The sequence below is a fragment of the Oenanthe melanoleuca genome, chromosome 2 (assembly GCF_029582105.1).
Source record: "Oenanthe melanoleuca isolate GR-GAL-2019-014 chromosome 2, OMel1.0, whole genome shotgun sequence".
NCBI classification, from domain to species: Eukaryota; Metazoa; Chordata; class Aves; order Passeriformes; family Muscicapidae; genus Oenanthe; species Oenanthe melanoleuca.
The window spans coordinates 23,651,006-23,677,180 of NC_079335.1; the positions used below are offsets into that span (position 1 = coordinate 23,651,006).

The following is a 26,175-nucleotide window of genomic DNA, read 5'->3' on the forward strand; positions in this document are numbered from 1 at the left end:
CTAGTGGGGGCTAGTTCCCTTGAAAGGCTGCAAACACAGGCAGACATGAAAGATGGCACACAAAGAAAGGAATAATTGCATCCATTATGAGAAAAGTATCTGGAAAATGGCAGACAGAGTGATTTGCCCAAAGTTACCCAAAGTAAATTTTTAGCAGAGCTCAGGCAGAATTTGAGCTTTCCAATAAGAGGACTGATGAATTATTTTCATAACTCGGCTGGGTCCTTCCTGTGAAAGGATCTGCTGTGAAAACAAGCCACCTTTATGTCCAAATTCTTGTCTTCTGAATGTGAATTATTCCTGTGACTAGGCAAGCAGCAAACACACTCTGCACCTGAAGCCCATGCCCTCTCCTCTCCACTGCTCTCCTACACAAGGGCTGTCTTTCCCCTATGGCTCCAACCCACGCCCAGCATGTTCTTTTCTCACAGCCCGACTGAAAAAAATTAAATCAGAAAAAAAAATCACAAAGGATGTAAAAATATTGAAGACTGTAAGTTGCCTTGGAGCTACCTTACTTTCTTACAGGTGGTTCATACCACACCTAGCAATTACAATCAATAATTGCCCATGCAGTTAATGTTTGAGCCACTGAATCTGAGGGCAGCTCTGAGGAACTATAAACTGGATAAGCACAGACAGACATCACCTACCTGTGCAAAGGTGATTCCCACAGCTGAAAGAAAGAACCATTTTTAGAGCAAAACAAGCTTTTCATGTTACAGGTAAGGGATGATCTAACTGTCATTTCACAGAAAGATTTTTAAAGCTGAAGCAGGGGTTTTGCTAAAGGATTTTCAGACAGTCTTAGGATCTCAGCTGTCCCTGTAAAATGGATGACTGCTGGGCTAAGGCTTAGTCTGGTTAATATTTGATTTGGATCAATTTCCTCTGTTTTCTCTTCGCTGAATTTGAACATCTGAACTCAATCAACTAAAGAAAATAATATTTCTTTTTCCATGGAACCAAATACTTGTGATTGTTACTGATCTTTAATCTCCGGGAATATTCTTTTTTTCTCTGAATGTTTGTTATTGAAAGTCACTGGAATATTTGTATGATGGTTATCCTAGAGATTTCTCTTCAGTCATGGGAAGCATGGGGGATTATTAGGGATATAGCACTGAGACAAAGCTAAGAAATGAAGGAGAAAATATGGCTGCAGTCCTCAGCCCAGATATCAAGCTGCTTTTTGTTAAGATGATGCTATTCTCATCCTGAAACTGCCTGTTACTGAAAACTTTTATATGAATCTATATATACTGGAACTCTATTCTGAGTGACAGAGGAGTATGGATTCTGGGGCTTCGGTCCTTGGCAGTGAGATGGTTCATGAGACTTGGTAACAGTTTCTATCCAAAAATAAATGTGTGAGGACTGGTTAAGACTTTGCAATAGGCACCATAAATGTAATGACATAAGGAAATAATGTTTATGTTCGAAGAGAAGGGAACATCAAAGGCACTTTTCCTACAAACTGTGAAATGGCTGCATTTCCATGGCTGCATTTGGTAGTCAGATCTGGACAGAAGAATCTGGCCATGACATTTAGCAATTAATTTTCCAGCATTTTCTGTCCCCAAAAGTAAGGCTAGATGTGTCCCTGAAACTTTCTTCTCTCCCTAGTAGGTCTTGCTCCTTCTTTTTACCCCTGAATGCTGACCATGGTACCCCAGCCCACCCCATATGGTTTTTCCTCTCTTTTGATGCCTCCCCCAGTACTTCTAGCTAGCTGCTTCTTCTCCACCTCTGGCTGGCAAAGGGGCACCTCCAGCAGACAAAACCCTGCAGGGAGCCCCTGGACACAGACTGCAGCCTTACAGGATGGAGAGGGAACACCTTGGGTACTCTGTCCCACTTTCCACCCCAAATTAATAAGGAATGAGTGTTTTGAAGCTCCCACATGGCTATGAAGTGCAGCTGGAGCTGGCCAATATATTCAGAAGAGAGTGGCAGGAGGGGAGGGGAGAGGTTGTACAGGCAGAGGAACTGAAAGAATTTGCATTGACTGTATAACCAGAACATCAGCAACAGTTTTGGTTCGAAGGGTCCTTCCAGGAGGCTCCAAGTGTCTTTTCCTTTCTGCCCTGCCTGTGCCACCTCCTCTGGCTCCAGGAGGTCTGTGAAGGACCCACTAAGGAGGCATCACAGACAAGCATCTACAGGGGGCTCAATTTGAGCCCTTGTCTCCTGACAAATTTAATGATTTCCCTGATCACTCCTGGTTTCAAAACTGTGTTGTATTATTTTCTTCCAGTAGCCACACAGTTATCACCAGCCCAAGAGAAGTGCCCAGTACTTTCAAAGGGTGTAATTGCACACACAGTATGTATAACACAGCTCAGAATAGCATTTGCAAGATAAAGTCCTGTGGCATGTCCTAGAATGAGTGCTGGAGAGAACACCAGTGTAGGTAGCAGTTTCTATATTTACAGATCCTCTTTTTGTTCAGCCATTGAGGAAAGAAAAGGAGGGGGGAAATGGTATGATGGGAAGCACAAGCAGGAAGGCATCTGGAGGGAGCTGTGCCTTCCCACTGTGCTCTCCCCACTGGGGGCTCCAAGGGACAGAGCTGGGGAAGGACTCCTGTAGGTGTGAACCTTACAACATGAAGCACCACTGAAGATGGAAGCACAGTATGCCAGCTTTACCTCTTTCCAGAACCAGCCTCATCCTCTTTGTTAAAATCTAGAGGCAGCAAGGAAGTAAGATTGCATTTTGAGAAAACCATCTAGTTTTCAGGAGGATGTAGCATAAATTTGGGAAGTGTGTGCTCAACATTTCTTTGGAAATTGAGGCAGAGAGTGCACCTTGGAAGTTTTGTTTCCAGTAGCCACGTTGTTTTTGGGGGTGCAGACACCATAGGCTCCCTTTGCCTCTGCAATCTGCCAGAAACAGTTGGTTTTTTGGAACCAGAAGACAGACACCTCAGGATGACCTCTGCAAGACTTTGGTCCTCATTTCCTGTAGCATTTCCTGTTCTCAGTGCTTTCAGTGAGTAGAAACGGAAATGTGTTTGTGGTACAGAATCATTGTAACAATGCATTTGCATGGTTTGAACTTTTGTGCCGGGTTCAGTCTTGGACTCTTTGGGCTCTCACATGTTGCACCACTGGGCAGGACCGGATGGGCACAGCCCTCCTTGGCAGCCCAGGGTACCAGTGGTGTCACCTCCTGTGGGCAGAGAGCACCTGCTCTTCGGGGCTCACTCCTCATCTCTCTCCCTGCAGCTCCAGGAAAACTCAACTGTTGCTTTCATTTGCAAACAGACTCAGCCAACCCTCTGGGGTTAAAGTGACTGTCATCTCTTTGCAGGAAGTACTCCAGTATGCTTAAGCTGTGTGGACTGCAATTTCTGCTTCTCATTCACTCGGTGAGTTACAGGTTTTTCTCTGTTTATCTGTGAGCAAATGGCAAAGGTTGCCTGCACCTGGGAGCTCTAATCCTGGGTGTGCCACCTGCAGCTCGGGCTGGCACTGGCGCCAGCACAGGGCTGTCACTGGGTGTGGAGCGTGTCCCCATGTGTGTCACCCCACTGCAAGCTAAGAAGGCATCTCAGCCCTCAGGAAAAAAGCCTTCAAACAGCCTGGAAGGCACCAATTTACTTGTTTTGCCTCTTCTACTTCCTCTTTAGATATCGCTGTTTCCAATACGTGAATTTCAGGATATAAAATATTTAAACATACTGCAACAAAACACCAAAGAGTGAAAACATCAGTATTATGTGTTCTGCATTATAATCCATACATGTGCTGACATATTAAATGTATTCTAAGGCACGCAACAGCTCATAGTTTAAATTGTGCATACTAATTATGTTTCCTCATTATATGGTCCTTTTCAGAGGGCTGGAACTGAAAGGTATTAATTATGCCCTTTATGGACCTTATGTATTAAATTCAATACATTTACTGAGGTTTGTAAAGGCTACAGCAGTGGTGACTTCTACTTCACAATTGAAATTAACAGAAAAGATTGAGAAAATACAACAAATTAAAGTTCAGTAAAAAATGCCTCCGAATGTGGAGACCTTGAGGGGTGCCACAGTGAGCACCTCCTTTTCCCTTCCCATTTCACAAGCTGCTGCTTGTGGCAGTGGCAGCCCTCATGAAGCCACTCTGCAGGCATTATAGCCATCTCCAGAAGAGATGCCAATGGATGTGGACCAAGAGATAAAGCCTCTTTCCTCTTCAATCTCCTGAATAGTGATTCATGCTGTAGAAATATGTCTGGAAATATTTATGGTCCACATAAAGTAATTTTAATCGACAGAAGTGATATTGCTCACTCGCTTCATAGGCTGCACTTTGAACTTTGCACTTGGATTTTATAGCATCAGTCTTTGTTCCTCCATGGCAGGGAACATGATAAAGCAAAATCTGTCCACAAAATGGCCCCAGGAAAAGCCTCCAGGAGCCAGGCTGTGCCAATCTGTGTGACATGGGAATAGCCACAGCAGGTCAGATTCAGGGTCCTGATATCTGCTCCCTGGCAGAGGCCAGCAGTCAGCATTTTGCAAAAATATTAAAAGGTAGCTGCAAAGTGCATTTCCCTGGATGCACAGCTATCAGACTGCATTTGTTGATATTATTATGCTGGCACTAGTGTTCACTAGCATCCCTTCCTCTTTTCCCAGCTCTCTGCTTTTCCTGTTTTCAAAAGGAGTCACAAAGCCTTGTAGGAAAGCAGGACAGCATCTCTGGCTGTTATTAAGAACAACATGGAATTATTGAACACTACTTGTGTCACACACACACAGAGCAGTGCTTTGGGGTGAATTGTGCTGAACTTAGCTATGTTTTTGTCATAGGAAGAATTAAGCTTTCCCTTGGTAATATGCACACTGTGCTTTTCTGTGAGAAATTGAATAGCTGTCCCAGCAGCAGTAGGATCAAATCCAGAGGAAAAGTCCTGCAGCAGAGAGCACACACTCAACTCTGTGGTGTGATGGACAGGGTGGCAATGGTACTCTAAACCTGTAAAGCAAAATAAATTAATTTTTACTATGGAATTAAAGAAACTTTTGTTGTGCAGCCAAATAATGGAGCCCTAATTCTGACAGGCAGATCCTCAGTGTTGTCAAGATAGGTGGTGAAGAGAAGGAATTTGGGGAAGCTTGGTCTTGCCTTTGAAGAAACAGGTTGATATCTGAACCATAGTGTGAATTGCTTTGGGCTTTTTTTTGTAAGCAAGAACAGCCCTGAAATGTCAGGGCAGGAGTGTGGAGGTCTTTAAGCACTGGGGAGTGTGTGGTTATAAAACTCATGAAAAATTTGGCAGAAAAAACCATGATGTCAAGTCATTGCTAGCCATTGGGAAGAAAACAGAGGCTAAAACAGATCTGTATTTTTGCCATCAGGTAAAAGCCAAAGATCTGAAGGACTTGTTTGTTCTCTCTGTGGTTTGCATTCACATGTAATTGATGTGAAGGCACAGGGCTCAAGTGGCTGTGGCACTGAGGGGTTGGTGTAGGGACCAAAAAAAATTTTATTTACTGGGGAAACTGCACAGGATGCAGCCACAGCTCCTCCCCATCCCCAGGTGTGATGTTTGGTTTCTAGACACACTTGTTTTCACAGTGCTTTGTGGCTCCTGGATGGGTCATGGATGGTCCTGCTGGGGACACAGAGGACATCCAGCAATGATTTTATGAAATCCCTTTTTTACCTCTCAGTCTACATTCATCTATTTTCTTCTCCTGTGTACTCTTAAAGGTAGATCCAATCTCATTTAATTATGTAGTGGTCAGAAAAGGGCAGGGCACAAACCCTTGTTCTCTAATTTATTAATAAATCACAATGCTTTTAAAAATTAGATACACTAAAGATCCTGGAGATGTTCAGTGCAAACCTGGAAGAATCTCTGCCATTATGTTATACCAAAGCAGCTTGCAGGAGGCTCAGTGGTGGGGAGCTGCTGTTTGTGTGGGGTGGCAGCAGACATCCTCAGCTGCTTTCCTCCATCCCCTCTCTCTCCCACAGGCTGTATGGCTCCATCTGGAGTGCCTGAGTGTGAGTGGGCCCCTGAGGGACATGGACTTCGATGTTCAGGAAGGAGGGGGTCCACGCATCCTTCACCAGGTAATCAAGCATCCTGTGTTATCCTGCCTGGTGGAAAACCCCACAGCCTGCACAGAGACCACATAGCAAGTGTTGTCTCTGTCCTGCTGGGAAGAGCAGTCCCCCAAGAGGATCTGAAACTAATTTTTAATTCCTCTCTCTGGGAATTCAAGAGTCTTCATGCAAAGAGCAGGAGACAACCCCCTCTCAAATGCAATTTTAAACACATTAATCCCTGTTTTAGGATATCCTAAGACAGGGATTAATAAAATCAACATTCCTGGAGAATTTCTTTCCATGTAACTTGTGTCATCATTTTCCTTTGACTCTGAGGTTTTCCTCCCAAAGCCATAACCACAGAAGGACAGATCCAGCTCCCAGGCAAATGGAGGATGTGTGTCATTTTTTTCCATTCCCATGCTCAGACAAAGACTGTCCTAAGCAGAGATTTGCTTTGGAAACAAACTGCAGTTGGGATTTCTTGCAGCATTCAGGAAATAATGTGAAAACTCCTCTGCTGAGGATCAGAAAAGAGCATACTTGTTTGAGCAGACTCTTGGAATATCATTCTCCCAGCCAAACACATTGTTGGCAACAGATTTTTAAAGTCACAAAAGCATGAAATGATTTCTATGATGGTGAAAATGCTGGAAAACCCATGATTTTTCCCTCTGTTTTATTTTTGCCATTGTAGTTCATACTTGAACCGCCTGCTGTGAGTTTCAGAGTGTCTGGTGAAAAAGCTGGAATTATTGACATTGACCCAAAGACAGGCATCCTGTACATCAATGGGTCTCTGGACTGGGAGACCAAACAAGTACACAAGCTGCAGGTAAAAACTCAATGAAAAACAGAAGGGAGAAGTATTCATATTCACCCTCTTTTGGTATACCTGATATTAAGAGAAATCTGTTGAAATTTTAAATCCTTTATTTTGCTTACATTAGCAGGCAGCTTTTTCAGACATATGTTCTTGTAGCTCTCAAAGACTGAACAGGAAATGCTCCTTAGCAGAGGGAGGCTATGCTGAGAAAACCAAAATTGTGATGTCAACACCAACCCTTTAACTCTTCTAATATGAGGGCAATACTTGACTGGAAGTAAAAGTTAGCCTCATGAATGAGCTTCTTGTGTTATGCTTGAAGGCTGATAGGGTGAATTCCATGTCTGGAGTGGAAAAACAAACTATTACAATAATTTAGAAAGCTTGTAATATGCATGATGACAAACTGAGATTAACTCAGCTGGTTAGAGCATGGTGCTAATAATGCCAAGGTTTGATCCCTGTATGGGCAATTCACTTCAGGGTGGGACTTGATGATCCTTGTGGGTCACTTCCAACTCAGAATATTCTGTGACTCTGTGAAAGTGTAAATGAAAGACATTTAGGCAGAAAGGCACAGATCTAACCTCTGTCAGCAGAAAGCTGTTTGGCAGATATTGGACTGTAAGAGAGGAAAAAGCTTTGTGTGCTTGTGCTGCTATTATACTCTTTTAATGAGAATCTCACTGGTGTGAACACTGAGAATGGAGCAGGGGATAGGCAGTATTCGGGTCTCAGCAGCCTGGTCCTCTCAAACCATGTCAAAAATGGTGTTGTCATTTTCTGAGGCACTAGCAGGTGAGAAGGAGATGATCATGAGAGGATCAGTATCTGAACAGACTATCTTTCTGAAGTCTAGCACTTCAGGTTTCATGGTTTCCTGTTCTCAGCTCTAAAGCACCCTTGGATTGGAATTAGTTTTCTAGTCTCAGAAGTTAATAACCCTAAGCATGTGAATCATTTATAGACAAGAAGTGATGACAGAACAAAAAAATTTTGCTTGGTTAGGCATAAATAGTGATTTTATCTATTATGTGCAAATAAAATGACAGATGTATACTTGGTGCTTTAAAGAAGGTTGGAAAATATGTAAAATTGTTTGAAAGAAAGTCAATAGAAAAAAGAATCAATTTTTCTTTGCTAATCCTTATATCAGACTATTTATCTTATTTATATTTATAATAGCAATTAGTTATAAATGCTATATCATGTTCAGTTTTCTCCTTGTTTGTCAGAAAGTATATATTTCTGTTTAAAGAAAAACATTAATTCTAAGATGTGCAAAGGTACAAGTAGTCTGCTGAAACTGGAAGAGGGGAATTGTCTCTGAGAGGTGTCACCAGAGGCAGGAGTGGGTTATTTTGTATTGTTGGCATTATCTACTGTGGCAAATTTGTCCTTGTGGAGCTACCCAGTGATGGCTCTCACCAGATTTACATCACAGTAAGAGTGACCTGGCATCTGACATCCTGGTATTAATTTACACCTTTTAGCTTATCTGCATGAAAATATTTCTTTGCTATTCCTTCCTTTCTTCAAATCAGGTGGAAAGTCTGGATGAAAGTGGAAGCAGAGTTAAAGGTCCATATGCTGTTACAATATATGTGGAGGATATCAATGACAACCCACCAGAATTTAACCAGACAGAGTACAAAGGAGTAGTGAGGCAGAACTCTCGTCCAGGTAATTACCACCATAATTAAATTAAATATTATCATTAATAGGAAGGTAGGCAAATTAAGCAGGAAGGTTAAGTGGCTGCTGTACAAGCTGGAGAAAGATTGGTTTTTCTTCCTGCAGGACTGTACAAAATAAGGATGAAAGCCTCTAAAATATAATGAAAGGGCAAAAGGTAACCACATTGTGGTGTAAAGGGATGAGGGCAATCAGGAATATTTTTTAGTATTTATTCTTTGCAAGTATCGCTTAACAGGCAAATATTGCTGCTCTCTCCATTGCTCTGAAAAAGAAAAATCCTTATGCTAGGAGGAATTTAAAATTCAAAAGCTACCAAGGACTATACAGAAAGAGAATGCTAAGACTATCTGAATCTTTACATATCAGTGAAGGAAAGTCCCAGGGTAGATATGGGGTGTGTGCTCACCATGACTGATGCTCCTCAGAACATGGGCTGAACCTTAGCATTCAGAAGAGAGTCTTAGATTATGGATTGCAGTGATCCAGTCCAAGAGTCATGCAAGTATCAAAGAACAATTTGAGACTTACATCTTGGAGATTAAACAAAGGACTCTTAAAGCTGTTATTGCTGTGGCTATGGACTCAAGAAGAAACTTCTGCTAAAGAATATGCATACAGACCTCCATGGGGCCAGAAAATCATTCTGAAACATATTATTGTATTCCTAACTGCATCCAAGTCAAACAGATTTTGAATGTTGCACTGGTGTTCAAAAGGTAAAAGTTGAGTTACATTACTGTGTATTTCCATTTTTTTCACTGGATGATTGTTCTTTTATTATATCTGTGTCACAGAACATATGCCACTTTTAAGAAGGTGCTTGGGATTTGACTGATTTGTGTAAGAAACTACAAAGTGGCCTTAAGGAGAGATCCCAGTGAGCTGAATTCTGGGTTCAGGCACTTTTGTGTGATAGAGAGCTATCTGCTGATTTAACTCTGTCACCTTCTTCATCACCTGGTCACCACACCTATTGTGATCCTCCTAAGCAGAGCTGGTGGAGGCTGACCTGGGATGGCATGGTTGCACACAGCAGTGTAACCTCTGCACACAGCTTCCCATGAGAGATGCATTATGGAGCCATGGAAGCCCCCATAAGTTGCTTTCCTGGTTTGAGAGCTCTGCTCAAATGGGTTATGTGTTAAGGTTCAGTCTCTTCTCTCAGCACTGTTTCTTCTCCAATCCAAACAGGCAAGCCCTTCATGTATGTCTATGCCACTGACCGTGATGATCCTAAAACTCCCCATGCACAGCTGTCATACAGCATTTTGCATCATTTTCCCAAGTATTTTGAAGAAATGCTTTTCCAGATTGATAATGAAACTGGAGCAATCTCACCAACCAAGACAGGTATGTAAAAAGATTCTTGTTTGCAAAGAGCAAGTGCGAGTTCTGGGGTGTGCATAGGAATAAAACAACAACAAAGCTCTGATGCTTCATTCTGAATAAATGTAGTCAGTGGGACACACTCCACGAAAGCCCTGGTTTTGGGGAACTTGTTTTTTGTCCCAGCAAATTCAAGGGAAGCTAGCAGAAATGGAGATTGAGATAGAAAAGTACACTGCGAAGAAAGATGGACCCTCTGGCCTTCAGGCCTACACTGTGTCATAATTCTCTGCCTTGAAATCTAGAAACCCAAAAGCAGTAGCATGAAAAATGCAGAGAAAACTCAGCTGGACATATGATCCCAACTAAACTGCAATGATTTAGAAACACCCATCTGTTCTGCTGGGCTGAACAGGTGCCTAACTGGGGAGAGGGCTGTTCAGTGAAGCACAAAATGAGACCACAGCACAGAGGCCTCATATGATTTCATCCACATGATGCTGTGCTGCATCATTCAGAGAGCTCAGGGGAGGTGACTTGCTGAGGTTTGTCCCAAAGGATCATCTGAGGAAGAAGTCTGGAGCAGCTAAAGAACCACAGTGCAAGCAGGAGGCAATGGGCAGATGAACAGCCCCCACAGCCTCTGTGTCATTTCTCTTGACTCTTTGCTCTGTCCCCAGGCTCTTATTACTTGGATCCCCTAAAGCAGGACACCTTCACACTTGTTGTGTCCGTGAAGGACATGGGAGGGACGACAGCGAACGCTTTCGCCAACAGTGTCGATGTGGTCATCACTGTGATGGAGAGCCTGTGGAAAGCTCCCCCCACCATCCACATCAAAGAAAACTCAACCCAGGTCCACCCTGTCAACATCACCAAGGTTGGGTCCTTGACCACACCCCCTGAACTTTCCTTGTGCCACACAATTGTTTCCTCACAACTAACAGTGAATGTGTCCCCCCTGCATTCCACACCAGGTCGTTCAGAAGGACTTTGATACCTCCCAGATATATTTTTAATATGGCATATGGAAATGATTGTTAATGATTGTTAATGGAGGTGTCATTGACTTTTTCTTAGAATGAAAGTTAATAGTTTGAAGGTGACTGAGATACAGTCAATACAAACACTAGAGTGACTGGACTTTCAGTTTGGGAGCAAAATCCAGTCATGGGTCCTCCAGGCTTTGAGCAAGCCAAGAGTTTGTTGGAGCTTATTTGAGGTTGGCTTCTTCCAGCTGCAGAAGAGCAGGGCAGGGAACCAGCTCCACAACACTCAGGGACACCTGCTGTGACCAGTTTTGTATATGTAACACAGCTGCCTCATCAAAAGTACCTAGAATGGGCTTAAACACCCTCCTTCATGTCCTGCATTCTCACTGTATTCCTCTTTTCACGATTCAAGCACAAAATATTTTGCTGATAGCTGCAGGCCAATAGCAGTGTACACATCAGTACATATTAACTATCAGGCCAACAGCCTTTCAGAAATATTTGACTTTGAAAAATGCCTTGGCAATGACACCCCCAATGCTGTCATCCCTTGAACATGGCAGGATTTCACCGATCCTGTTCACAAGAGTAACTGGCTTGGAGATATTCCCACTGGCCTCAGTGACACCCAAGGAAGTCCAGAATGAAAACAGGCAGAAGGAAGACTGACATGTAAGGTGCACCCATTTTGGGGTCACTTTTACATAAATTTCATATGGTAGCCAATGGCATGTTGATTCTTCCTGGGGGAAAATGAAATGGAGTTGCTGCTATATAGAATATAAACGTTAATACTGACTCCATTAATTTGCCAGGCTGTGTACTTCATTCAATTTTAAATGTGTGGCACTTCAGAAAAGAGCCTTCCTCATAAACTTTGATGAATGTAAAGAGTGTGCATGCACTTATTTTTTGGCTTTTTTTTTCTTTTTAGGTGCAGTCAAATGAACCAGATGTAATTTATGACCTTTTTGAAAAAGAAAAGCTGCCAAGGCTCCCATTTGCTGTTAGCGAGGATGGGTCTATTTATGTGACTGAACCATTGGACAGGGAAGAAAAGGATATGGTAAGTAAACACATAAAACTTCACTGATGGCAGAAATCACAGCAGGAAGTTAATTATTGGTGTGGGAGTAAGCATGAGAAAGTTCAATATAAAGGAAGGGGGACGGGGAAGGGGAGAATAGATGAAATTTTTTCTTCTTGTCACTTTTGTGTAGGAATGGTGTGATATAGGTGGAAGTTCATCCACCTACTATACTGTAAACAGCCTTCAGGTTCTCACCCTAGAGTGGGTCTGGCAGCAGCAGTCACTGCCCACAGCACTTGCACAATGTAGAGCATGGACCAGCTCTGGCAGGGCTGTGGGTGCACGAGTAAGAGGTAGGCAATGGCAAGTGTGGAGTGCAGATCTGGAGATTCCAGATCTACTTCAGACTTGAAGACCACGGATTTTAAAACCTTTTGAGAACTCAGGCCTCAGAAACTAAGGGGTAATGGAAGAGTTCTGATTAAAACAGAGAGAAAATATTGAACAAACTCATGAGAAGATATTTCATATTCCCATAGTTACATACTAAAATGCAAAATATTGTCACAGCAGACATTTAAACCATCTAATTGTTATATTTTTGTTGCAGTATACTTTCTTTGTGGTGTCAAAAGATAGCACGGGAGAACTGGTGGAGAAGCCTTTGCAAATTCAAGTTATTGTGGAAGACATCAATGACAATCCCCCTGTGTGCCAGCAGGATCTCACTATAGTTGAAGTTCAAGAAAATGAAAGCGGAGGTAAGAAAAGAGCTTCTGTTAATTTATACACCACTTTGTAGTCCTGTTGTTTCCAGCTGTGTGTGAATGAAGCTGGAAATTCTGATCCCAAAGATTAAGATGTGTCTGTCCCAGGGAAATATTTTCATGTGCAAATAGCCCTCCTGTTTCCCCTTCAATAATTCCTGTGGAAAGGATTTCAAGAGCCTGAGAAGGACAGACTCAAACACCTGTTTTAAAAATGCTGTTTTATTTAGAATATACAACTGAATCTCCCCACAGATTTGGATGGCTGCTTAGACTGTGTAAAGAAAAACACCTCTTTTGTTACCAATACAAGAAATTTTGTTCTTAAAGTGGTATGAGCCAGTTTTCCCTCATCCAGCTGCTCCTCCAGCATAATGCCTTTGACTTCAGTGGACCATTACTAAAATTTGTCCAATGTCTTGACATCAGTCATTTGGTTTCAGGACTGAAGAGTCTGCTGTTACGGTCTTTTGGACTGCCCTAACCCCAGACCAGTATGCTGGGATGCTAAAGGAAAAGCTTCCAGAAGTGAAATTATTGTGTCCATTGAAGTGTTTTCCATGCAGCTTTATTTTTATTGACCTTTTACTCTTTGCACTGGCATCACTGTTGTCACTGTGTACTTCTGTGGAGAAATGGGACCACTGCATTATCTGTAGTCTGACTCTGATCTCTGCTCTGCTACAGGAAGTAATATTGGCACGGTGCTGGCTACGGACATGGATGAAAAGGGCAGCTTAAACTCTCGTCTGCGGTTCCAAATCCAAAGTCAGGAACCTGAATATCCCTCAAATAATCTCTTCTATATTCAGCAAGACACTGGGACTTTGCAATTAACTGGCCCTTCCTTAAAGAAGCGTGATTCAGCCAAGTATTCCTTGAAGGTCCTGGTGTCAGACCCACGTATGTAATGCCTGCTGTTATACATTGAAATAACTCTGTTCTCACTGGCATGACTTGTGTTCAGTGTCCCAGAAATGTGGGGAGACAAGGAGGGTTTGTTGAACAGGCAGTAGCACTGAGAGCCGTCTTGCTCTGGCAAGGCTCTTGCCCTATTCTTGAGATGCAGGGAGATTAATCATGATTCATAATGCAAGCGTGGAAGGGAACCAGCTCTAGGACAGAAAGTGGCTAAATTGGGAAGCTTGTTAACAAGTACTTCAGTAAGAGATTTCCTTCCACGGGGGGAAAAAATGAAGAGATCATAATTGTGGTTTTCCCCCAGATCTTTCAAAGGGACTTAACTGAAAAAATAATCAAGAAATTAAACACAGCTGCTCAGACAATCCAGATAATGTTTTAAAATATTAAGAGAAAATGAATCTGAAATTAAACTTCAAAAATAATCTCATCCCTTACGTAAATTACGTCAAAAAGCTCTTTGTGATTAACTGAATGGAAAGGAAATCAAACTCCATACCAAAGCTTAAAGCTTTGTGCTGGAGTCCCTACAGTCAGGCAGAACTTGTGCATGAAGGAACTGGCATGTAAAGAAAGCAGTGTCACATGTATGCAAATGAAATGGCATCATTTTGGCAGATGTTAAAAAACCTTCCAGAGGGAGAAGCTGGTGATTTTTTTTGGATGCTTATTTGAATTCCATCCGAACAATGTTGTTTAGAATTTTCCTTAACTTCCAGCTCATGAAATATCAGCGTAAAACACTAAAACCCATCTATATATGGCTCTATTATGCTTTTAAAAGCACAACCTGCCATTGCTACAGGTGCCTCTGCTCAGGTAGTGATTAGATTCACATGGATCTGAAGTTTAAGTCTGGCTGTAATAAAACTGAGGGTGCTGCCTGATGACCAAGAGGATAAGGGAACATTAACAACTCAGGGCTTATTTTTTGAAAGGTGCCACTGAGATGACTAACACAATTCACAGTTGTCATTATCCTGGTAAACAGATATGGTTTGAAAAAGTGAGGAAAATGAAACAGGATGGAATGGTGCTGATAAAATTGGGAAGATCTATGGTAACATAGGGAGTGAGGTTATAATTGACTAAGAAATATCTGAGAAGCTTTTCTCAACTTAGTGCTTAGATTGGGCAATCTGGCAGTGCTCACTCTTGCTCACAGTGAACCCTTCTGGAAGAAGGGTTATTTTTGGTAGAAAGGCTGGTGTGACGTTGTTTGTCTCTTTCCATGCAGAATTCCAAACAATCTGTGATGTGGAAGTACATGTCATCGACATCAATGATCAAATTCCCATCTTTGAAAAATCAGATGTGAGTATTTTTAACACCATTTTGTATGTTCCAATAACTTTTGACAAGTGTTTGAGCATACCTTCAATGTCTATAGAATGTCAGTGGGAAGTTAGACATTTACAAAACAAGTAACAGAGTAACCCACTAGGGAAAATAAAGGAAGAAATTATTCTATTAAAACAGTTTATTCCAGAAATACAAGTTTTGAAGGGAAAGGGGGAAGAAAAGGCTTTAAAATCAATCAAACAGCTAAGTGGAAAAAAGTTGACATCTCCCAAATACCTTTCCAAACACAGCACTAGTGCACCCCAAACAGCCAGAAGGTGAATGGGAATCAAAAACCCTTCGTGGTTTGGCCAGCAACATTGGTCCAGAGATCCATGCCCAAACACACCTGATTCCAGGATGAGTGTCAGGCTCTTGCCTTTTCTCTGGTGGAGGTGCTGGCATCTGGCAGAGACCTGCAGACATTTTGTGACTTCTGCCTGATGGCCAAGCCTCCTGCAGACGCTGGAATGGCTGAAGTACGTACCCAGAGGTGACCCAGCTCCCACCATTCCTGCAGGCCAGGGAGGTGCTGGGCTCAGGAAAGCTGTCTGGTCTATCACAGTTGTCCTTTCAGGGAAACTGTGCTGGTTTCTGTCCTTGCAGACTGCATAGCCCAGCTCTCTGCTGATGGCACTGGCAGCACAGTCACATGCAGACGAGGTGCCTGCATAGCAGGTTTTACATGTCTCACCTCAAGGTCTCAGTCCAGGACCTGGTCTCAAGGTGAGGCTTCTGGGCAAGGGCACACATTAAAGAGTCAGCAGATGCCAATGTGGCAACAGCCTCTGGTGCACGAAGCAAACAAATATTTAACAGTGAGTGGCCAAGGTGCTCAGAGTGTACAGAGAAGCTGTACTATCCCTGCTGCATGATCATGGGCTGGTTTTGTAAGAGAAACTAAAGATGTAGGACTGGTGCTGTACTAGTGGCACTGACAGAGATCCCATATCCTATGACAAATGTGTGGCTAAAAAGCTTCCCTCCTTCATGTGGCTGCTGTGGGTCAAAATAAATCCATGAATGTGGGTCAAAATACATCCATGCATGTGGGTCAAAATACATCCATGCATGTGGGTTGCAAGCTTGTGGCTGTGCTGAAGTTTTTATCCACAAATGGTGCTCGGTATATCATGTTTCAATGATGCCTCTCTCCCTCCAGTATGACAGTGTGACCTTGGCAGAAAACACCCCAATAGGAACTGTGATATTAGAAATTCAAGCTACTGATGGAGATGAGCCTGCCACAGGGAGCTCCCTCATTGTTTACCAGATGAAGGAAGGCGATCCAAACAACACGTTCATCATAGAGACAGACTCTGAAACAAACCGAGGGTTCGTCAAGATTAACAAGGTGAACAGATGGATTTTACTCTTCTTCAGTGTAACTTATTTGTCACACACAGTTACTGCCCTGTACTGATTTACTGATTTGTGGGGAGGGTGTTGACTGGTGATGGGATGGGGACACCCTAAGTGGTTCAGAGGCTCCTCTTTTGGACTCAGGCTCTGTGCCTGTGCAGTGCTCACACACACCTATCCTCCTGCCTGTGCTGAGCCCTCACCACCCACACCACCAGCACCTCCCTCCACTGGCTCTGCTGCTGGCTGCTCCTCCAGAAGAGCAGGTTCTGATCAATGAAGTAGGTATTTATGCACCATAAAGACAAAAAAAAGTTACATTATTTGAGTGATTTTGCAGCAGCATTTCTGGACAAGAGAATGCCAGCTGATGCTTCCATGGGCTGTGGTGGGAATGGTGGGCTGTGACAGATCGTCCTCCCTGCAGTTGCTCTGGCCATTAATGGCCTTTGAAAAGCAAGGTGCAAGTGTAGCCAGGATGTCTCAATGTCAGCATGGAGACACAGTTTGCTCCTGATGAGGGAAACATTAGCTGTGACCAAGCCAAGGACAGCCTGTGCTGCAGTAGGTGATACAGCCCATGTGCTGGAGGCTGGAGACAGGAATGTAAGGACCACTTTTTGCTGCATCCATCAATTTCAATTGCAAAATTGCTCTCCCTTTGAAGTTAGCCTTCTCAAGGTGCTTGGACTATGTGTCCAGAAAACCCATCACTCGTTTTCCAAGGGGTGCCATACTGTGTGCATCCAGCTCGTGTGCTGCCACCAGCCCAAGTGCAGGCAATGTTTGGTGGACCATCTTCAGGATCAGCCTCAGCCTCATTTTTTCCCAAGGAGGGAGTTGTGAGAAACTCTGTGGTGTAACAACCCTTGCATGACTTTTGGCACCCAGAGGTCATTTGAGGCCTTTTCATACAGAGCTATAAATACTATTTCTGTAAACAGGATATTGTTATTAAACTTAGTTGGGCAGGTGGCAACATTATTAGAAAATGCAGTTGCTGAGGAAGCCTCTAAACAGACATATGGTTTCATTTAAATTGACCATTCCCAGTATCATTTTCTGCTGACAGCTCTCCCTTATTTTGCCTGTATTTGGGATGCAATCTTCTTGAGAAGAGGGGGACTTTGTAGTTTCTCATTGGAGTTCCCCACAGCAGCAGGGCCATTGCTTCAAGAACCTTTTTCTCTTTTCTAATTCATCCAGGCTCTTGATTTTGAAACAATGCCTGTGTACAACCTGGTGATCAGTGCCACAAACCCCGAACCTCTGGTGGAAGGAGTGCAGTACAACGAGAGCTCTCTTGCCACATTTAATGTTTTTGTGACAAATGTGGATGAGCCACCTGTTTTCCAGAAGCCAGTTTACAAAACAGAAGTGTCTGAAGACATTCCTGTCAATACCTTGGTCATGACGGTGGAGGCCTATGATCCTGAAGGGGATTCTGTACGGTAAAAAGGAGTGACTGATTGATTCATTAATTGAATCCAGGGGCTCAAAAATTGTTCTAAAGGAGGTGCAAGGAAGACATGCCCAGTACTTGGCAAGTGGAAAAATACTGTTTTTACAGAAGTCTCATCTCCTAATAGAAGGTGGATGGGGAGGGGCAGTGACCCACCTGCAGCAGACTGCTGGTAGAAAAATCTGCTTTTCTCTCTGTGCTGTGACAAACATCAGCCTTGAAACAGGAAGCCACAAGGGAAGCAGGCTAATTTATATCTCCAGAAGAAAGGTAGAGCTGGACTGAGAATAACAAGGTTCCATGTCCATAGTGCCTTTATCAAAAAATGAAGCATATACTGTGTAGCCCTGAACCAGTAGCTGCTTTTCATGTCACGCAGCAAACCACCAAAATACACAACCTCAATATTTTCTCCACCAAAATACACAACCCCAAGTCTACAATTGAAAAATAATTAATTTTCTTTCCTGGCTATCAGAGATGACACACATCTTTCTGTTGTAGATGCAAAGCTCTGTGCAAGACAGCTCTTGTGCTGTGTCATATGGTGTAAATGTACTTTACACAGTAGAGTCAGATAGAAGAATTATTTGTGACTTCTGCTGTACAGTTCCCAGATGGAATGCTGAACAGATCAACTCAAAATAAACAGTTCCTGAAATTTAACTAAAATTCAGCAAATAACCAAGTGGTTAATGGAGTTGCACAATATGACTCTCAGACCTTCGGTGGATTCTTATTCCCAGAGATTTCTCATCTGGCTTTCTACTTGTCCCTAACTTTTGGGAATTTATCATGTTTGGCCTTCTGTCAAGCTAGTTTGAAAGTGAGCCACATAGTCCAGAAGCTCTGGGAGATGATGACAGAGACACATGACAGGAATTCAGATATACATAAACCACATTTCTGCTAAAAATAGGTTAAAGGGCATAAAACAAAAAGTATAAAAAGTAGAAGATGTACAAGCATGCTGTTCCTACTGTAAAGGGTACTGAAAGAATCGAATGAGAAGGTGGGGTCACTTCTACTCAAGCAAGTGCTGTGCTTTAACTGGGTCATATGTTCATGGTTAAATTTGTATGAGTAAATACCCAGGGGCCTTGGTGATCTTTTAAACAATGATATAAATGTGGTGATGCTTAAAGCACTCTCTGTTCCAAGGCTGCCCCAGTGGCTGCTCCAGGCTGCTCCAGACTGGCAGAAGATATTCACCATAGCTCTCCTTGGGGTCCTGGTCCTTCTCCATGCACAATAGTGTGCCTGGCCCCTCTGCCCCCCAGCCCTGGGCTTGTGCCCCCATCACAACCAAGGTGTGGGAGATGTCATGGGCTGAGACAGACACGGGGTTTGGACACATCACACTCCTGGAGTAGAAGCTTAGTGCCATCCCAGCTTCCCCATTTAGAAGGAAAGTGGAATTGCAAGCACACAGGCTGCAGTAGTGATGGCATTTCCATAGCTCTGCTCTCACTCTTATTCTGGATGATTTTGGCCTCTCTTCCTCTCTCTGTGTCTCCTGGTTGGCTGCAGTACTGAGACTCTTCCAAGAACTCTCTCTTTGAGTACAACTGTAATCAAGCTTCTTGCATAAAATCAACAAAGAAGTATTTGCTTTGTTGGAATTTTTTCCCAATTTGGAACGGTATATGTGATTTTTTTCCCCTATTTCTTTCCAAAGATACTCCTTGGAAGGTGATGTGAGAAAATGGCTGAGAATTGATTCAGTCACTGGGCAGGTATACACTGCTTCCCTTTTGGATAGAGAAAAAGAAGAAATATACTCAGTAGAAGTTGCTGTATCAGAGCTAAGTAAGTGATGAAACAATTAAATATACACACAGAGAAATCCCCTGTCCTTACTCTTTTATGAGGAATTATCATACCTATCATGGCTAAACCCATGAAAAGTACCTGGAACATGTCATCTCAGATATACATCCTGTGGTGTATCCTTATAAGTATATATTTCTTAAGAACTTAAATTTCTTGCAGAAATCTTGATGCTGTAGATAACAAGGATTAAAATAGCTTTCAGAAGTTGGGCATGGTCTTATATTTGCTTGAACCACATGACATATAGAGAAGATTCTAATTTTTTCACTGTTTGCAGTATTAATATTTTCTGCTACATTTTTCTCTACAGCTATGAAGATTTTAGTCTTTCTCCTAGATATGGTTAGGCTCTCCATACTTGGAGAGTAGTTTGTAACCTTCTACAGAATTTCATTTTATTATAATTAAAATGAATACTCTCTCAAGTCTGAAATATATTAGGACTTCTAGTTCCAGCCATTAAAATCTTTGAGTTTTGGATTGTGTTTCCTGTATATAGAAGAGGGGTGGGAAACTCAAGGCATGTCATGCTTGAGAGTGCTCCAAAGAGCACTGGCCACTTTGGATGTGACTGCTTGCCAGACATGATGGATATGACAGATCATTAGAAGTGATCTGCCTTCTTTCCCTTGCTGTTGTTAGCAAGAGCTGGTGGTAAATTAACCATGCTCGTTAAAAAGTAGTGACAGCTTCCACAAATCCCTCAGGACCTTCTGAGACCTTGTTTCTGCAGCCTTCAGACAGAGCACCACCTCTCACTGTGTACATCTGTGATAGCTGCAAATGCAAGCCCAGAGTGTAAATCCAGGATGTGCATGTAACTCTGCATTCTGTTAAACTCGACAGATAATGCAGCTCAGAAATCCAAAGCGTTCCTGGTTCTACAGTTAAGTGATGTGAATGACAACCATCCACAAATAGCTACAGATAATCCTACTTTCTTCTGCTACCCCGTCAGTGGAGGAGAGAAAACTCTTATTCAAGCTATTGATGCTGATGAACTGCTTTTTTATTCAAAATTTACTTTTTCCCTCGCGGATGAGATGAATGCAAGAAATAATTGGGAAATCTCAAAATACAATGGTAAGCTGATACAGCCATTCTTGCAATGATATGGGACTTACTTGGTACTGTGGTGAATATGAAGAATTACAGAATTCCTTTTCACTCTCATTATTGCACAACCAGTGTTCCATATAGGAAAAAATTGGGTTGTTGAGAAAGCCAAAGTAATTAATTATTTTTTGCAAGAGATAAAACCTAGTATGTTGCAAGATATAATTTCATGAGTACTTTTGAGAGAAGCATGTAAGTATGAAATATACATGTGTTTAACTGACACAAATCGCTGCTGAAAAAGAAATAGAGCTGTTTGCAAACTGTACTTTTCTGACATTTTGTGTGCAAAAGGAAGTCCTGCCTCACATAGTGAATGGACCTTTTGAAGGGGACAGTAAACACATGAATAAGTGCTTGGCTGATAGGGCCTGTTTGAATTAATAAAACATTTTTGATTAATTGTCCCACTAGAGAAAGCTGTATTGCCACAAATTTAAAGTTATGACAGAATAAATTATAATTTAAAATTCAGGACTTGGAGTAAACAGTCAGCTCTTGCAGTGAAGGGAGTTCATGTGTGGCTTTCCAAAGGTTTTTTGCTGGGATTTTCGTAACTCAATACATATGGGCGTGCAATGAGGAGGCAAAGTTTACTCATTGTACAAGTTATTAAAGTAGGCACCAAGTGTGAAGAATTTCAGAACAGTCTTCCAAGACTGAGTTGGTTGAACAATAAAATTCACAGGTGCTAGTGAACCCTGGACTCCCAAATTCACTTTTGAATTTGTGGGTGCTGAGCTGGCTATTATGATCAGGAAGGAGACCCATAAGCAGCTCCATGGAAATGTAAGATCAGCAGTATTCAGAAAAAACAGATCAAATATTGAGGATTACCATGAATCAACCAGAGAAGAAATCTGAGGACATCATTATGTCCATGGATCAATCCATAATTTCTTCAAGTTTTGAACTCCAGTCTCTCTATCTCCATAAAAATGCAGTATAACTGGAAACAGGTTTAGATAGGGTGACAAGGATAATCAGAATTACAGAGTGGCCTGCAAAGTACACTACTACTTTTTATCTTGGAAGACAGTAGGGAAAAATACAATAGAGAGATATAAAATTATGAATGCTGTGGTCAGGGTGGCAAAGGGTTCATCCTTTGCTCTCTCTTTCAGTGCACATACCTGGGACCCTCAAGTGAAGCTTGTGGAGTTATTTCCAGTGCAGGTAGAATGAGGAGGTAGCTGACTTGGGAACATGATATCACAGGGTGTTGTCTATACAGAAATTTTCTACAAGTTCAAAGCAAGAAATTCCATTTTCTCAAAAAGTCCCTGAGCTGAAAATGTTTAAAGGGTGAGAGGGCATTAGGAGAAAATAAAATACATGCTTGCTTTTTTCATCGTAATCTCCATTTATTCTGGAGACAAGACCTGTGATCTGATCCAAATGGCTATTATTACCTTTTCCAGTTTTTAAAGAGTCTTAGATGTGACAGTGTAAGTTCACTAGAAGGATGGGCTATCTTACATTTCCTTGGGAACAATTTAAGCTGGTTATGGTCTCTATCAGTATAGGTGACTATTCTTGGTCTAGATAGGATGTTATCAGTGTAGCACTACCCAAGGTCATATTTGGCCTGGTGTACAAATTAGGGGGGAAATTTTATAGTCATATTATGCTGAAAGCCAGACTAGGCTTCTAGGTATTCATTTTTTACTTAATGCCTGCAAACCAATGAGATCTTGGAAGACATAGAGGAAAACAGGAATTACTATCATGTGCAAAGCAGCCTTAAAAAAAAAGAACACTTGCAGATGGTATGAATGTTGAACTATCTTTCTTGTGCTGACATGAATGTCCCATTTCCTGCTTGCAGCTACTCATGCTTACCTGTCCCCAAAACATGGTAACTTTGAAGAGAGGGTGTATGATGTTCCAATAATACTTAATGACAATGGAAAGCCACCTTTGGAGAACAAAGTTAATCTCAAAGGTAATCTGTGCACAGAGCTACTAGCTTCAATTTATACATTTAGAAATAACCAAATGTGACCATTAAACTTCTCATTAACCTCATGGCATTTCCTTTTGCAGTGAGCATCTGCAAGTGTTCCAGTGAAAATTCATGTTTTATTGAGATAGACCGTCAGCACTCCTGGCCAACTGCTGGGCAGGCAATTGGGATTCTACTTGGGGTCCTGCTCATCATTGGTAAGTTACTTTTCCTTGGTTGATTTGATCCAGATCTCTGAGATATGATGGTGCTGCTGCCCTAATTCACTTGTTGGGTGATGATTTGTCATGCATGTTGCAGAATGAGTGAAAGTGGGAAGATCCCATGATTATGTATCATGATGGCTGCAAACTTCAATTTTGTGGCTGCAAGAAAAACATCCAACGGCACAACAACCAGCAAGGGCAGAAGAAACTGCTGAATTTGTAGCATAATATCATTTAATTGCTACTTACTGCCTTATGCCTGACAGGGAGGGGATTTGAGCTTTGTCTTGGTTATCCAGATTATAGTGAAAACAGTGAAGATTCCTACTTATGATATCTGTACCTGTAGCTTATATAATTTTATTCACCTATTTCAGCTGTCAGGCTTACATAATTCAAATTCATTCTAACATTGATAAAGAGAAAATAAATTTATATACAGTATATCAAGCTCATCATGATTTTAACAGATTAAGCTATACATTATATATATATATATATATATATGTATATATAGAAGAGGGATTACATCTCAAGACAAACATGACAAATCCCTGTTCAGAGGGAGGGGGGATAAAATAGACACTCTGCCATCGGGTCAGATCCTAGAGGAAAAGTTTTCCTTTGGGGTGAAGGTCTCTGAGCCCCAAGGCATCTGATCCTGCCCAGCAGGGTCCATGCTCTTAGTGCCATGCTGCACAGCCCTTCCTCAAAGCTGTTTGCTTTTGTTCAAGAGGCAAAGCACTGTGGATATTACAGAGCAGTGTCACGGCCCTTGCTGGAACATCTTTTCAGAAAGTTTTCCTTTACAGACAAACACTCTGTTTTTCAGGTGCCATTTTAGCGGGGGTGTTTATCCACATGAGACACAAGGAGAAAAAAAATGGAAAGAGCCAGCCCAAAGATGCAAAAGATAATGCTGAACTGAACAGACTGGCTTAATGACTGTTTCATCAAGAGACAAAACATCCCTTTGTGTTGTGAATGAGTGAACTGTGAAGCTTCCAAAGCCCAGAGATGTACAGATAAAAACATGCAAATGTAGACTCTCAGGGGCTTGGCCTCATGTTTGTACATAATACTATTCAGTCACAAAACATAAAACACATGTAACCTTCAGCAGCAGCCATTAATAAGCACATCAACTTTGTCTGAAGTGCTAACTCGTGACAACACCAAATGCTGAGCTCCTTCAGGGATCTGTACCTGGGACCAGTCTCCTCCATCTGACAGCCGAAGTAAATACGGATTTAACAGAGGACTACCTTTTGTCAGCTGCCCATATTTGTCTCTTTCCAACACAGTAAGTCACTGAAGATTGGAGAATAAAGTCCTGTACTACATTTGAAGATATCCCATGAAGTTGTAGGAATCTCTGACTCTCAGCAAAGGAGATCTCAGATTTACTGCAATCTGTGATCTGGGTCAGGCCTGCTTCCATTATGCTGAATGTGTACTATCAATGTGACATTTCATTTTTTCTTTTTTGATATCCCACAGAGTAAAATCAGACTGTGAAGCACCATGGCCTTTCATTACAATTTCCAAGTTAAGGTTTCCCTATGCTGAGTCATGTGGGTAATATCTGTTTTATCATACTACTGCAAATATTGCTCTTGTCCCCTACATACAAGATAAAAATAAAAATGTACTTTAAAGAATTTAGTCCCTCCTTATTTTATGAAATAAAGAAAAAATGATAGAGTGCATGAGAGCAAACCATTGGTGCTTGTTCTCTGTTGTATTTAACCCTTACTTTTACATAATACAGGTTAAAAATGGCTCTTAGCTAGAGTGATATATGTCCAGCTGATTCAAGATGCAATGATTGCTGGAGCCACTTCTATCCTAGTTGCAGTAAAATGTATTTGAACCCAGAGTGACACTCAGAGAAAAAAGCCTTTCTCCTGAGAGCATGCCTATAGAAGGGCATTTTGGTGACAGTTTGAGGAAGGCTTTTCTTTTAAGCTATAAATAAAAGCTGACAAATATTGTGTTAAACTGAAAAGACAGTATACTTTTGAAGACATTCAAGAAAAGGTCGTATTGAAAAGAATATATTTGTTTACCCAGGATTTTTTTAATGGCTTTTGCATGCAGCACAGAACTAGAAAGAAAAGAGCACTTTTTTGGTAGCATTGCATTTATAATAGGTTTTCCTAGAATGCTGCCAGCAAAAACTTTGCTTTGGGCTTCAGCAACACAACCCAATTGTTGTACCTCCTGCCCCAGCTTCCCCAGCTGTTGGAGCTCTGTTATTTGCTGGGGGGCTCACTGCTGGAATGTATTTATTTTATGATGGGAATGTAATCCATTATATTTGGAAAGTATGACATTCAGTTACGTCAGTGTGTCCAGGGATTAAGATTAGTATATTGTTTTATAAATAAAGGAGCCAAAGTTCAGCAGTCGTTGTACTTGTGTGTACCAACACGGCTTTATCTGAAGATGGGGAAAATGTGCAGAAGTTCCACTTTGCTCTATCTCCCTGACCTCCCTCTTTGTGTTTGCTGAGTTTACTCAAGTGCATCTCCTATTTTGAACAATTTCTTTGCTGGAGAAGGGTCAAAAAATTTCTTTCCTCGTTTACCTACATTCAGGACTGGTTTTACAGCAGGACCTTGTCCCTGTCCCCAGCCTGACACTGACTCTGTTCCTTGTGTCTCATGGGGTGATTCACTGCACCTCTCCCACCTGCCCACAGACTGGTGGAAAGCACAGCTCCTCAGACAAGCAAAAATGTTCCCCCTCCTCAGGGTCTTAAACACATTTCCAGTCTTGAAGACTTTCAGCCTCTGTGCATTGGGAATCAGCCCTCCTGTGGGTATTTACTGAATGTTGATCACATGTGGCAGCAGAGTCTGAAGTAAACCACCTTGGGTGTTCCTTCTCTGGCATGTGCTGGCAAACACTGCTTATTAGTGCTTCTCATCCTGTTCAAACTTAAACTAAATTTAAATTAAAAAAAAAATAATAAATTAAACTTAAAAGAAAAAAAAAAAAAAAAAAAAAAAAAAAAAAAAAGTGGAAGAAATTTAATTTCCAACCCTAACACAAATATTCACATTTTTTCTCACCCTCCTCCTGCCTGCCTGCCAGGACTTCTCCCCCAACCCTGCAGGATTTATTTAGCCCTGTCCTTTTCTGGCTCCTTCATTGGTTCAGTCTTTTTTGGGAGCCAGACAAAAGTTCTCACCCAGCCTTAACTCTCCCCCTGCGGCAGACTGCTGCCCCCGGCCTCCTTTCCAGAGGACAAATTCAGTTTTGTTTGGG

At 41.9% G+C, this 26,175-nt stretch overlaps 1 protein-coding gene across 1 annotated transcript; it reads left to right on the forward strand.

The window, feature by feature from the left end:
* The first annotated feature begins 596 nt into the window (after nucleotides 1-596).
* On the forward strand, nucleotides 597-25,307 carry CDH17 (cadherin 17). Its single transcript, XM_056484646.1, has 18 exons — nucleotides 597-725; nucleotides 3,316-3,373; nucleotides 5,982-6,080; nucleotides 6,754-6,891; nucleotides 8,427-8,565; nucleotides 9,772-9,930; nucleotides 10,587-10,786; nucleotides 11,833-11,964; nucleotides 12,539-12,689; nucleotides 13,383-13,598; nucleotides 14,854-14,930; nucleotides 16,120-16,311; nucleotides 17,526-17,770; nucleotides 19,460-19,590; nucleotides 20,461-20,697; nucleotides 22,559-22,675; nucleotides 22,777-22,893; nucleotides 23,735-25,307. Exons 2-18 carry the CDS (start codon nucleotides 3,329-3,331, stop codon nucleotides 23,842-23,844), a joined length of 2,505 nt encoding a protein of 834 aa, XP_056340621.1. The 5' UTR covers nucleotides 597-725; nucleotides 3,316-3,328; the 3' UTR covers nucleotides 23,845-25,307.
* The last annotated feature ends 868 nt before the right edge of the window (nucleotides 25,308-26,175 follow it).